This window comes from Gobio gobio (assembly GCF_949357685.1).
Source record: "Gobio gobio genome assembly, chromosome: 2".
NCBI lineage: Eukaryota > Metazoa > Chordata > Actinopteri > Cypriniformes > Gobionidae > Gobio > Gobio gobio.
The window spans coordinates 64,458,453-64,473,593 of record NC_137098.1 but is presented as its reverse complement, the minus strand read 5'-3'; the positions used below and the strand labels follow the sequence as shown (position 1 = coordinate 64,473,593).

Genomic DNA, 15,141 nt, shown 5'->3' with positions numbered 1-15,141 from the left:
CAGCCAGAACAAGAACAGAAGCACAGCAGGAACATAAACGAACGCCGTGGAAATAATCCACTTCTTGCTGTAGCATTTGCAGTGTGTGTCTTTGTGCTTGCTATTTCATTGCCAATTTATGAGAATTTAATCTTTTCACTTTTTCCTTTAAAACTTGTCAGTCCTTTTAGAGCATAACAAAATACTACTGACAAACCAACAAACCGCATTATGTGTGCATTTAACTACACGTTGTTAAATTAACTACCGGTCAGTAACTACTCTAATCTAAGTGTCACAGTTACTTGAAAGCTGTTTGATTCACTAAAAAGAACAGACTCATAAGAGTCATTTATTCTGTAATCAAACTACACTGTTAGTGCTCTATATTTTTGATTCACTAAAAAGAACCGACTCATAAGAGACAATGGTTTGGAAATCTGACTACAGTGGTTACAGTGTATGTTTTTGTTTCACTAAAACTCATCAGTAAAGTTTTGGCCATCACTCGGACAGGGTCCATTACAACAGGCTTGTACTAATATTGGATAAAAAAGCAACATAAGTTTTAACCGGAATTAAACTAAACTATACCTGTTCTATCTCCACGCAGCATTTATTCTCTGGCTCTGTAGGCATTATTGTCCAACTCCGGGTAGAACCGAACGCCGTTCGTTTCTGACATGTTCTGTTGTTGTTGCACGAGCTCTTGAAGCTCTGCCCTCTTCTTGAAAGAACAGGCGGCGAGCAGCAGCTCATTTGCATTTAAAGGGACACACACAAAAATGGTGTGTTTTTGCTCACCCCAAAAAAGTGGCAATTTAAACATGGTATATAAATTATCTGTGGGGTATTTTGAGCTAAAACTTCTCATACACACTCTGGGGACATCAGAGACTTGTTTTACATCTTGTAAAAAGGGGCATTTGTCTAGCTATCACCAGAGCAAGCTCAATTTAAGATTGAACAATTGGATAGTCCTTCAACCAATCAGACCACAAGAGGCGTGATCAACGGGCAACGATCCATCGCTTCTCTATCCGTCATCGTGTTAAACCCGCCAATAGCGCTCCAGGTGGATAAGCCAGTCTGTGATTGGTTCCCGAAAAAGTGTAACAGAAGCAGTAGAAATGAATGTATAGGTTTTAGGGTTGGGTACCGAACTCTGTATTTTTAAGGGCACCGACCGAATTATGTCGGTACTACTGAGTACCTATTCACATTAAATCAATCGGTACCAAATTTCGGTACCTGAGAACGCATCTGGTTATATAGACTAGTGTCTGTGAATAATAAACCGCAAAAAGACTATTTAAATACGAATCATGCGTGTCTCTGTGCGAATGAATGCATAGACGCGCGGTTTACAGTCTATGGGTTTACCTCACACACACACTCTCACTCAGAATCGCGCATGACGGTCGCATGTTTCCATCTCTGCCTCTCATATGAGGACATGAACGCACGAACGTCATCTCCAAAGCCACTGAGTCACTTCATGAACATTTTACCGTTTAATTTGAGAAAAATAACCGGCGTCCTATCATAAACACACACAAACTCAAATTCACGGCAACCCGTCAAAATAAAAGTTCGGCTAACTTGACAAATAAATTACTGTTGTACAGTAGAATTTAGATACGCCTCAATGTAATAATAATACTAACACTAATGTAATAATAATAAATTATCAAAACTTTATTTATTTTTTAATAAATTTTTTGTCATATTTTAATTTAACCATATAAATCTCAGTTGTGCAGCATTTTGTTTGACAAAAAAGTATAATTAAATTAAAAGATAAATTCAATTAATGTCTTATGTCTTCATTTGATTACCAGAAAATACACAACACATCATTTGTGGGAAATCTTTTCATAGAAATGAAATTAAAAAGAAAAGTTAATAATATGGTTGTTTTTATTAATTAAATTAAGTACCTAGTAGCCTACTATTTACTAGTAAATATTACATTATACAGTACAAACATCACAGACAATGGCAGACCAGGGCAGCTCTGGCATAATGTCAATAACACTTTTATAAATGACTTACAGGTTCTTTACAGTTATTTATGTAAACATCCCAAAAGTACAGAAAAAAGGTACCGTTGGGTACCGGTACCGAATTTCAGGTACCGATACCGATTAAAATGTGAACGGTACCCAACCCTAACAGGTTTCCAGCCTGAGTTGCAGGGCGAAATCAAATCGTCGGCAGATCAGGCTGGGTTTACCCAGTCTAAAGGGGCATAATATGTCCCCTTTAATATTAACTTCTTGTTTATTAAACTGTTGTATAAAATCAATATCGCATTTGCAATCTGCTGATTTGTGTGATTGCTATATAAATATAGCCTAAAAGACACTACTCAAGACAGGGGCGTTTTTTTACCGCATTTTAATAGATCACACAGTAGTCTAACCTAAACAGAAAAGGCCACATCACCAGTGTGTGCACTGTCTGGGCGTGTTTTTGTTTGGTGTTTGCAAAGTGAGGGACATACTCGATGATGTGAGATTGCATGTCGTTAAAAGAACAACTGCGATATTATCGTAGACTACATGGGCGTCGGAAGCAAAAAAAATGTGGGTGGGTCCTCAGAATTTTTTTACTGGAGTAGATGCCAATTAAATATACCGCTTTGCTCGCTAAACGTATAGTTCGGAAAGACAAAATTACAGAAATCGCCATATCATAGAGAGCGGCAGTAGTGTAGGCGTAAGATGCACGGCATCTAGTTTTGACACAAATCGACCCGCGGTTCGAGTCCGCCTTTCGCCGAGCTCAATCTTCTCCCTTTTCCCATCACATATCAGATCGGAGAGGCATTTATTTTCAATAAAAATGAAGAAAATATTACAAAAGTGGAAATAAAGCGTCTAACATGTGTTTAATAAGAAGTGTTTATCGATTAGGCGTAGGTAAACAGACGTGCTGAATTAGAAACGATAAAAGTGAGTGGGTCCAATATCAACTATCGTAAAAAGTGGGTGGGTCTTGTCCCACCCACATACAATGGTTCCGACGCCCATGGTAGACTATATTTATCGCACATGCCTTGTTAGACACAGTTCATGTTCACAGTAAATGAACAATCACTCAAACAAAAACACACCGAGATGCCAAATCAATATGCAGGAGTTTAATGTGCTTGTAACATAATCTGCTGGTGTTGGCATTATTGCTCGCTTTTAAGCAACTCTCATAAACGCGGATCAGGGTGGACGAATGATGAAAGTCTCTGTGTTGACTGTTCCTCCTCTCAATCCAAGGGCATTTGATCTTAGCCCAGTTAAGCCCAGTCACCCCTCCAAAGTCGCCAGAACCTAAGCTCTTGTTGAGATGAGGCATTAGAGTGTAATGCACACAAGAACAGCAGGGGAGGGCCGAGGGTTGAGGATGCACATAAATGGATGAATGGGAGGATAGACAGATGGATGGGTTTTCTCTGAAAATGTGAACATGACTCTGCTTCAGTGTGGCGTGTGTGTGTGTGCGTGTAGAAGAGACAGGGTCTCTATCTGTCTGTAATAGACGTGACAAACTGTTTTGCGGAAGCACTGGGTGCCCAGTCGCTCTCCCTCTTATAATGTGGTGGCGCGGCGTGTGTCTGCTCTTTAGTCAGTCTAACAGGTGGTCTTAAGATGGCTGCATGCTGCTGGAGCTTTATTATAGTGTTAAGCTCACAAGTCCTTCAAGAAATGCCGCCGGTCTTGAGGGCTGCAGGATGAGAGAAGGGATTTCAGGGAAAGTTAATTATGTTGTATTTTTATTTGGACGTAAATGACAATCCATTGCTATTAGCAGGTGCTGCTACCCAAGATTTGGAACAACCCAAAGGCCTAAATAACCTGGATTTTTTGCTTATGATGTTTCGTCACTTTAAGTGTGGTCCCAAGTGTGTCTGACAGTTTGCCTGGTGTGAAGAATGTGTAATGAACTCAGACGTGCCTGAAAACAGGTGTTTGGATACCGGATTGGCAACTGGTATGAAAGCAATACAGCCTAGTTATAGGAGGTTAACTGCTTTGAAAATGATGATTTGTATTGGGATATTTTGCAAGCAGAGTGGCAAAAGCATTTCTCATTGCTTCTGGTCAAAAACAAATACACTTTCCCCTGGTTTCACAGGCTTAATGCACACCAGCAATGTTTTTGTCTAAGGCACGTTTATAAAAGCTACTTAAATGTCCTAATTGAACTAAGGCCTAATCCTGGCTTAATCTAAGCCCTGTCTGTGAAACCAGGCCTTTATGCATTTAATCTCACTTTATTAACCAATGTCTTTGTTATTGAATTTCGATGATCCTAAACAATGGTATTGTAGTATTATTTATTCATTTTATAACACGGCTTCTGTGGAATACTTTATTCTGATTGGTCAATCGCATCATCCAGCGGTATGTTATCCCCGGTAAGAACTGATAACACAGGCTCGTCCGGGTAATTGAAGTCAGCGCTATATACACCGTTCAGGCATAACATTATGACCGGTGAAGTGAATAACACTGATTATCTCTTCGTCACGGCACCTGTTAGTGTGTGGGATATATTAGGCAGCAAGTGAACATTTTGTCTTAGGCAAGTGTAAGGATTTGAGCGAGTTTGACAAGGGCCAAATTGTGATGGCTAGACGACTGGGTCAGAGCATCTCTAAAACTGCAGCTCTTGTGGGGTGTTCCCGGTCTGCAGTGGTCAGTGTCTATCAAAAGCGCTCAAAGGAAGGAACAGTGGTGAGCCGGAGACAGGCTCATGGGCGGCCGAGGCTCATTGATGCACGTGTGGAGTGAAGGCTGACCCGTGTGGTCCAATCAAACAGACGAGCTACTGGAGCTCAAATTGCTCAAGAAGTTAATGCTGCTTCTGATAGAAAGGTGTCAGAATACACAGAGCATCTCAGTTTGTTGTGTATGGGGCGGCATAGCCGCAGACCAGTCAGTGTGCCCATGCTGACCCCTGTCCACCGCCGAAAGCACCAACAGTGGCACGTGAGCATCAGAACTGGACCACAGAGCAATGGAAGAAGGCGGCCTGGTCTGATATATCACATTTTCTTCTACATCACGTGGATGGCCGGGAGAGTGTGCATCACTTACCTGGGGAACACATGGCACCAGGTGCACTATGGGAAGAAGGCAAGCCGACTGAGGCAGTGATGCTTTGGGCAATGTTCTGCTGGGAAACCTTGGGTCCTGCCATCCATGTGGATGTTACTTTGACACGTTCCACCTACCTAAGCATTGTTGCAGACCATGTACCTCCTTTCATGGAAACAGTATTCCCTGGTGGCTGTGGCTCTTTCAGCAGATAATGCGCCTGACACAAAGCAAAAATGGTTCAACAATGAGTTTGAGGAGCACAACAATGAGTTTGAGGTGTTGCCTTGGCCTCCAAATTCCCCAGATCTCAATCCAATCGAGCATCTGTGGGATGGGCTGAACAAACAAGTCCGATCCATGGAGGCCCCACCTCACAACTTCCAGAAATGAAGCTCTAGCGCAAGTTCTGCCAGGAAGATTCAATGTCACGTCACTCATTACATCCAAGATACATTGAAAAGATCGGTACTCACACATGTCTGAGTTCTCAGATGCTGACGCCAACATTTTTTAATAGTTTTAGTAACAATGGTCCTTAACTATAAAGTGACAGACAGCTGCCGCTGGTAATCAAGTGTACTTGTGATGCAAATATACTGCGGAAAAGAGACCTGTAACATGAGCCGGGTCAAAGTGTGTCAACTACTTGTCCAGCCACAGAGTAGCTATTTATTCAGTGATGTTGTCAAGGTAGTTCTTTATATTAACTTTATTTTTTTGGTGGTGGTGCTTTTAGCATATTAAAACCTGCTTTGAGAAGTCGCATTCGGTTCCATCCCCAGGTGTTTTTGAATGCAAAAACATGCTCCGTAAGGAATGCACGTCTCATCAGGATCACATGAATTTGAAAACAGCCTAAAATGCTTGCTAAAGGTCTAGCTAGCTGTGTGTACGAGTGTTTACTGATATGTTTATCTAACTGTCTGAACAAACAGGTGGAAGAGAACCTAGTGGAATTGTTATACTTAGTGCATTGTTTATATTGTGTGAAGGTCTGTTGGGTCTATGTAGATAATCATGTTAGGATGTGTCTTTATATATTCGGTATGTGGAAGGTGAGCACGTACACCACATATACAGTATGTGGAAACAAATGCTAGTTTGAGTTCCTGTCTATACCAGTATGCATCTCATTGACCACGCATGTCATGTGCCGGACGTGTGGTGCACTCTGTATAATCCCTGTTGGAAAAAACTCACCCTTGAAAGAATGGGAATGTGAGAGAGGAGAGGTCAGTCCCAGACACAGCACCGCACAGCTCTCATTCATTCTGTGCTGTATGACAGACTCATTCCCACTATAGCACAGAGCAACACAATACTGACCTCTACACTAGTGCTACTGTACAACGCGGCATGCAGGACTATTGCACAATGCTATCAATTATTACTGACGCATACTAATGATATTTCTCATACTTATTACCATGAAATATTGCATGGTTTATACTACAGATGATACTTTAAATTAACAGCAATTTCAGTAGTTAGGTGATTTTCTCCTAAAATTATGATGGCAAGTTTTGCATGTCATTCCTGTTCTGAAATGTAACAATGCAGCTGCTGTAAATCACTCTGAACGAGAAGTGCTGTCTAAATGTTGCCCTGATGTTTCAAAGTGTGTCGCGGTCACTTTCAGGCTGCTCGGGTCAAGGAACAGGTCTCATTTTTCAGGATAAAAGGGAAGGATAAGGACCTATACGCAGTACCAGTGGTTCTCAAACTTTTTAGGCCAAGCACATCAAAGTACAACCTTAGTCACCAATATCCCCTCTACAAGCTTAAAGACCCTCTGTGGTGAAAATCAAGTGTTTAATGTTGTCTATGTGGTGTTTTTAATATCCTTTAAGTCAACACCATTGCTGAGTATTTTCTCCTTAAAGGTGCCCTGCCACACTTATTTCATTACTTTTGTGGTAATGTCTGAAGTTATACCATGGACTTTGTGGGAAAAAATGCCTTAGTTACCTCGTTTCAAGCCATTCTAGTAAAGAAAGCCTGCAGGAAGACTCGGTTTGCGCCAGTTCTCATTAATATTCAAAGAGCTACGCTGCTTCACTCTGATTGGCTAACAGCTAGCCAATGAGAGCCTGGCTATCAGTGTTCTTTACCCAGCGCAACAAGTAGAGGAACTTTGTTTACTATCGTCTGGAATCGCTGCAGAAATGGCTTCTTCAGGTATATTGCCATACCGTAAAACTTCAAATAATAGTCCGGGCTTCTATTTACCCAAATCACCGAACTGCACCGGCTTGTATTTGAAACAGGCGTCTATAAGAGACAGGCCTTTAATTTAGTGTTGAGATGTTCAAGCATGACGGTAGGAGGTTACCACATTATATTACGTTTTATTTATAATTAATTTGAATGTGTTTAACAAATCATTTAATGTAAGAAATGTCTTCAGCACAAAAAACGAAACGATGTGACCGCAATGGGCAGAACAATATAAGTTACCGCTAAAATCCATTGAGCGTATGAACTTGTTGCCCGAAACACATCAAAAAGAAAGAATGAAGGCTACCCTGTAAAACAACTGCAATCATGTGATAGAGAATTACTATATTCATCACTATCATCATCCCCGCGATTCTCAATTACAAGTTCATGGGCGAATTCCTCCTCCTCGTCGCTTTCCTCCACTTCTCCCTCTCCAGCCTCCGCTAACTCTGCCTGCCTTGCTCGCACTAACAGATCCCGCCCAGATGCGCACGGCTCTCCCTCTTTGAAATAATGGATAAGGTGATCCTCGCTTCCATCAGAAGCTACTGTCAGGCCACATACCTAAGGATAACATCCCGAAGTTAATGAAATATATCTCCTCCTTCTCCCTCGCACACACAAAAACACGCGCACGTCTGCGCGCAAGCATTAAAGGAATTTTTCAGCCGCTCCGTATCCAGCTTTACCCACGCTTGAAATTTGACAACTGTCAGCTTAAATGTCAAATTATACTTTTCTCCATGGTGGTATTGAGAGAATTAAGAAAAACTGAAGACTGAAAGTTCGTTAACCTCTTTGTTATGTTGCCATAGTGATGAGTCGTTCATGAACGGTTCCGTCTGTCACGTGAAATTTAATCAAAACATAGAACAGACGATCTGACGGGTTTGAGAAGATCAAATACAGCCCGATACTAAAAAACAGACCCGGCCTCTATTTGAGACCGGCCTTTATTTACCCAAACCTGTCGTCACACCAGGCGTTTAAAAGAGACAGGCGTCTATTTGGGACTCGGCTATTATTTGAAGTTTTACGGTATATATATGGCGTTCAGCCATCCTTGCTGTGTACGAAAACTGTCACTGAGCTAAACGAATTCTGTGGGCGCGGTCTCAACTGGGTGAGCTCATGAATAGTAATGAGCTCAGCCAACTCCACGTCAGACTGACCAGCTTTTGTAAATGGCCTGATTTCTCCGCTTATTTCTTTTCAGTGGCTAGAGCTGACAGAGGAGGTAGCAGTTCATTTTCACATTCACCACATAACACGAACACATATGGACCTAACTTATTTAAAAAAATGCAAGTAAAAACGGTTTTGTGTGACAGGGCACCTTTTAAAACTGCAGTGAACCAAAGACAGTCTCAAAAACGCGGTTTGAAATTGCTGGAGTTTCTGACGTCACAAACTACCTTGTATCCAATCCCGTCACCAGGGGGCGGAACTTTATCATATCATTAAAGGGTTAGTTCACCCAAAATTCTCTCATTAATTACTTACCCTCATGTCGTTCGACCCCAGTCAGACCTCCGTTCATCTTCGGAACACAAATGAAGATATTTTAGTTGAAATCTGATGGCTCTGAAAGGCCTCCATTGGCTCAATGGCACGGTTCACTCTCAAGACCCTTAAAAGGTACTAAAGACGTCGTTACAAAGTCCATCTCACTACAGTGGTTCTACAATAACTTTATGAAGCGACGAGAATAGTTTTTGTGCGCAAAAAAACCCTAAATAACGACTTATATAGTGATGACGATTTCAAAACACGGCATCATGAAGCTTCGAAGCGTTATGAATCAGTGAGTCGAATCAGCAGTTTGGATCGCCAAATTTCAGCAGTTTGGCGGTTTGATACGCGATCCGAATCATGATTCGACTCACTGATTCATAACGCTTCGAAGCTTCATGATGCCGTGTTTTGAATTAGACATGAGGGTAAGTAATTAATGACAGAATTTTCATTTTTGGGTGAACTAACCCTTTAACTATTCTCAAAAGAAGCAGGTTATCCCGGTATATTTTTCTGTTGATATAAAAAATCGACTATATTTAACTAATATAGCGTGGAAATTATGTAGATGATGTATATTATGATGTTATGATGAACTATATGCCATTCTCTGATGTTCAAAGCGTTTCTACAGATGCTGATGTTCAGAAGGCAGATGTCTAACTCTGAGATGGTGAACGTGAACAGGGTTTATGTGACATTAGCAACACATTGTTAGTGGCTTGATAACGTAGTCAAGCCAAAGGCTTATTATATTAATAACCGTTTTGTGTCTGACGTTGTAAAGAGTGAGACCATTGTGCAGCGTTTACTACAGTAAAGTTGAGCGAGTGGATCTCTTTTAGCTAGTGTGAGTGGAGGCGGGGCTCATATGCATATTCATGAACCTCGTATACTAAATGAAGCAAAGGTGTAGAGTTACATCCAAGCTATTTTAAGGCATGAAGAAAAAAACAGGGGGGGAAAAACAACATTTAAATATGTAATTTTGGTGATCAAAGATGAGTTTTAGGGGATAAAATTATTGGCTACAGGGGGACTTAAAGAATTGTGAGCATAATAACGATTTATAAGCACGTTTTAATGATAATTGTTATAATATACATTTTAAAGAGGGTCTATTATATATTTTTTCATGTTCAACTGTCTTTAGTGTGTAATGTTGCTGTTTGAGCATGAAAGTCCCTACAAAGTGAGTTCTTTATATCGCTGTCACCTGTTACCCTTCAAAATGCGCAAATTGAAATTGAAAATACGGCCAATTGAAACGCTCCAATTTCGCATAAAAGTTTTTACGCTCGCATTAGGTGTTTTTTCAGGCAATCCGAAAAAGGACATTTTCACAAAACTGCAATTTTCGCATTTACAGAAGACGGTATGTTTGAACAGAAGACGAGACGGAGTTCTTTATTAAACTCATAAAAGACAAGAGAATGACAGGAATAATGGATTCTAAACAACAAAGAAATGCCACAAATGATCAAGACCTTGAAGCAGATATGAGGGAGAAAGACCTCATCCGTGATGCTCCCAAAACGGCTTTCCTTGCCGTTAAAGGGTCATGAAACCCTAAACCAAATTTTCTGAGATTTTAACAGAAGTATGTGTGTTGAGCATCATGGAAGTCAATGTTACCGTCTGTTAGTTTTGAATGTGGGAGAAAACTAGTTAATTTGAAACCTTTTTGCTCTATTTTCAACTTCCTGGTGTAAATTCGTCTTCATGTCAACGTCATAGGATGTGACGTTTTCTCGTACTATAGTACGGCGATGACTCATCGATGTCTCATAAATATTCATGAGACTATAGTCTGGCTTTAGTACGTCTTTGTCCTATGAGAAGGGGGTTTCATGGCCCTTTAATAACACGCCTACGTCTCCTTCCATTAATAATAATGGCCAACATACGTGGAATCATTTTTGGAATGACTTATCACGAGAGGAAAAGAAACATGTTTTAGTCACATGACATCGGTTAATGGAAACGCTGTCATTTCGCAATCGTTTTTTATCGACATTTAGAAAATATCGCAAACGTTTTGCGTAAATCTGTAATGGAAACGCGGCTACTGTTTCTGAACCCCCTGAAACGCCTCGTTTAGAGTCTTGAGTTTTCTTCTGGGAACGAACACATCACGATATTCCTCACTTAAATCATTCCCGCCCAAGGCATACACAGAATAAAGGGGCGGGGCCTGGTTGAGTTAGATAGTAATGTGTTGAAACTAGCAGTTATGGTAAGGGGCAAGACATTTCCCAAACACACTGAAAGCGATTGACCAATCACAACACACTACTCCAGCCGACCAATCAGTGCACACTGTGCTTTTCAGGAGGAGGGGCTTCATAGAGACAGGAACTAAACAGAGCGTTACTGACAGACTGGGAAGAGAGGAGAAGCCTGGCTCCGCCCTCCTACGTACTTCCGCTCAATGTTCCTTTTCCTTCAGTGCTCCGTCTGGGACTGTGGTATATTCTTAGGTTTTCTCCGAACAAATTTTTACCGGTCCAATCAGCGAACAGAGGGAGTGGCTGAGAACGATGGCGTTGATGTTGTGCGCTAGTTTGAGTTGTAGTTCAGTAATGGCGGCGGAGTAAAGTTGTGAGCGAAGCCGTTCGGTCCGTTGTGGCACCGCTGCCGAATATCCAGAAGTTAAAGCCGGAGCAAGAACAAACTTTTCTATGTTTTGTTGGTGGCCATGATGTTGTGTCCCGGGAAAAGTTTGATTTTCCAGCTCGCTCCGTTAGCGGTGAAGGAGTTGTTGATTGCCGTCCGTCTCCCACCACCCGCGTAAAAATCCCCGGCCGAATTACCTCCTGTTTTAGACAAACACCAAGGCCGTGTGGTCATTTAATTGCTGTCCGAATCCACATCTCTGAGTTTTCAAGAATATATCACTTCAAAATTCACTGTTTATATCCTTTTTGACCCCTGCAGAGCACCGTACGGTTGCGCTTCCCTGTAATTTGGATGCCTTTCTAGACTTTAGATGTCTTTAAATGCTGGCAAGTATTTTCAAGAGCAATATATTTCATCACCGCTCAAAAAATAAAAGAAGAAAAGCACGTAAACGTTTGAAATGGGCCGTTTGTTACGGCAGCTTTTATTCTTATCATACCAAACATATGACATTTTATTTACAGCATATAGTCATGTTATGGACCACGTGAGCAGCGCGTTCCCGATCACAAAACTCTCCCCTCCACCGTGAATAAATCACAATCCAAATGCACAAGGTTTTATGAACGGCGCATGACATGCGTCACGACCAAACGTCAGCGATTGGTTATGGCAGATCCAGAGCGGCTCTGGGCAGATCCAATAGTTTAAAACTTCAGCAGAGTTCCCGCCTTCCAGGAAGTAAACGCTTGTCAATGGAGAGTGGCCAGAACCTCTGTACAAATGAAATGTATGAGAGTCTGGTAGGACCAGGCTAAGAGAGGAGCTGCAACAGTGGAGAATATGGGAAAGATAATGTGTACTGGGAACACTGGTACTCTTCTAGTAAAAACAGCATCAAGACTAAAAGGGCATGATAAGGCAATTGTGTACAATATAACTGGATGTATAAGCACCATTTAATGAAAATTTTCATCAATTTTAATAATCGACTTACAGTCAGTGAACTCCTGACTTCAATATGACCGTTTGTGTTTTGTTAATACACTCGAGGGTTAATATCTGTGTTGTGTGTGTGTGTGTGTGTGTGTGTGTGTGTGTTTTAGTCATAATGAGAGCACTGTGAAGCTGCAGAGGTTCTCCAACAGTGACAGCTTTTGTCTGATTCTGCCCCCGAACCTCAAGTCTGCGATCGCCGCCATCACGTACATGTCTGAGCAGCTGAAGAAGCAGGACGTGGACGATACTGTAAGTCTATGAACACACACACTCTCGCTCTCCTTCCACACACACACACACTCACAGAGACACAACGAACCTTTATCTAAGGCTCTTCCTCCCGATCCCAATCCTCATGATTGTTGATAAACTGAGCACACACACACATCCTGCTGTCAGGGAGATGAACATGTCCCATTGTGTGTGTGTGTGTGTGTGTGTGTGTGTGTGTAGATGACAGATGACTGGCAGTACATTGCTTTGGTTTTGGATCGTCTCTTCTTTTGGCTGTTTGTCGTCATCACTTCTCTGGGAACACTGGCCATGTTTCTGGATGCCAGCTTCAACTACACTCCTGACCAGCCTTTTCCATGAGCACATCCCTAAACAACTGGCTCCGGCTCCAGCTCCGGCTCCGGCTCCAGCTCCGGCTCCGGCTCCAGCTCCAGCTCCGGCTCCGGCTCCGGCTCCGGCTGACAGACACTGACTCAAGAGGGCACCAGAGGATCACCACACTCACTGACTTCCTCCCTTTATTTATTTCTTCCTCCCTTCCCTTTTTCTTTCTGTCTTTCTTTCTTTCTTCCTCCCTTCCTTTTTTCTTTCTTCCTCCTTTCCTTTCTTTCTTTCTTTCTTTCTTTCTTTCTTTCTTTCTTTCTATCTTTCTTTTCATCCGTGCTCCATCCTTCCTTCCATCCTTCCTTCTTACCATAAATCTGTTTGTCCATCCTTCCTTCTGTTCCATCCGTCCTTCCTTCTTTCTTTCTTTCTTTCTTTCCTCCCTTCTCTTCTTTCTTTTCTTCCTTCCTTCCTTCCTTCCTTACCTTCCGTTTCTTTCTGCCCATCCGTCTTTTTTACTTTCTTTCTTTCTTTCTTTCTTTCTTTCTTTCTTTCTTTCTTTCTTTCCATACTTCCTTTCCTTCTGTCCATCCTTCAGTTTCTTTACGTCCACCCGTCCTTTCCTTCTTTCTTTTCTTTCCCACCTTTCTTTCTTTTTTCCGTACTCCCTTTCTTTCCATCTATCCATTCTTTTCTTCTGTCCGTCCGTCCTTTTTCTTTCTTCTTTCCTTTGCTTCTGTTTATTTCTTCGTTCCTTTCTTACTTTACTTCTGTTTCTTTCCGTCCATCTGTCCTTCCTTTCTTTTTCTTTCTTCCTTCCTTTTCCTCGTTTCTTTCTTTCTTTCTTTCTATCTTTCTTTTCATCCGTGCTCCATCCTTCTTACCATCCATCTGTTTGTCCATCCTTCCTTCTGTTCCATCCGTCCTTCCTTCTTTCTTTCCTCCCTTCTTCTTTCTTTTCATCCTTCCTTCCTTACCTTCCGTTTCTTTCTGTCCATCCGTCTTTTTTCCCTTCCGTCCTTTCTTTCTTTCTTTCATCCATCCTTCTGTTTCTTTCGTCCACCCGTCCTTTCTTTCTTTCTTTCTTTCTTTCTTTCTTTCTTTCTTTCTTTCTTTTCTTCTTTCCTTTCCTTCTGTTTCTTTCTGTCCTTTCTTCCTTCCTAACTACCTACCTTTCTTTCATTCTTTTCTTCCATCTATCCGTTCTTTCCTTCTGTCTGGCTGTCTTTTTTCTTTCATCCTTCTTTTCCTTCTGTTTCTTTCTTCCTTCCTTTCTTTCATTACTTCCGTTTCTTTCCATCCATCTGTCCTTCCTTCCTTTCTTTTTTCTTTCTTCCTTCCTTTCCTTCCCCCTTTCTTCCTTTTCCTCCTTTCTTTCTTTCTTTCTTTCTTTCTTCCTTCCTAAATTAATGTTTCCATTTGTTGATAATGTATATGTTTCAATGACAATATATTTTGTTATTGTCATATTCTTTCAATTCATCCACTATGCTTATAATTATTAATTTTGTGCTCTTTACTTGTCACTTACATTCTGTATTAGGTCATTATAATACCTTTACGAATAACTGTTTTTTATTCTTGGTGTAGTCTGAACAACCTATTTATTTCATTGATCCAGTGTTCATAAACCAGAGAGAGCATGCAAATTGTTGCCTCTTTTATTTCACTGGTTTTTGTCATTTATTTGTTTTTTGTTTTTTTTTATGTTTTCATTTTATAAACATATAATTTGAAATTCTATCATACAAATGATAATCAGATGCATTCAGCATAATCTGGCAGACCATATTTCCCTGGTTGTGTGTGTGTGTGTGTGTGTGTGTGTGTGTGTGTGTGTGTGTGTGTGTGTGTGTGTGTGTGTGTGTGTGTGTGTGTGTGTGTGTGTGTGTGTGTGTGTGTGTGTGTGTGTGTGTGTGTGTGTGTGTGTGTGTGTGTGTGTGTGTGTGTGTGTGTGTGTGTGTGTGTGTGACTGCTCATTGAGCTGTTAGGATATGAATCCTACTGCTGTATCAGCCAGTGTAGCTTCAGTAAAGTTAATGAACTGATGCCCAGTTATTCTAAACTACATTACCTGATCGTTTCTGGCAGGCCCACCTTTTTTTCAGCCAATGTTTCAGCTCTCACACACACAGAAAATCCCATTTTA

At 41.2% G+C, this 15,141-nt stretch overlaps 1 protein-coding gene across 1 annotated transcript in view; it reads left to right on the top strand.

Annotated features, from left to right (window-relative positions):
- chrnb1l (cholinergic receptor, nicotinic, beta 1 (muscle) like) overlaps positions 1–13,028 on the top strand; it is a gene marked incomplete at both ends in the record, with an annotated part of 24,020 nt that extends 10,992 nt beyond the window's left edge. The window contains 2 exons of the mRNA XM_079804218.1: positions 12,542–12,683; positions 12,888–13,028. Of these exons, the coding sequence (XP_079660344.1) occupies positions 12,542–12,683; positions 12,888–13,028 (283 nt within the window). The remainder of the gene's footprint in view (positions 1–12,541; positions 12,684–12,887) is intronic.
- Between the last annotated feature and the right edge of the window lie 2,113 nt (positions 13,029–15,141).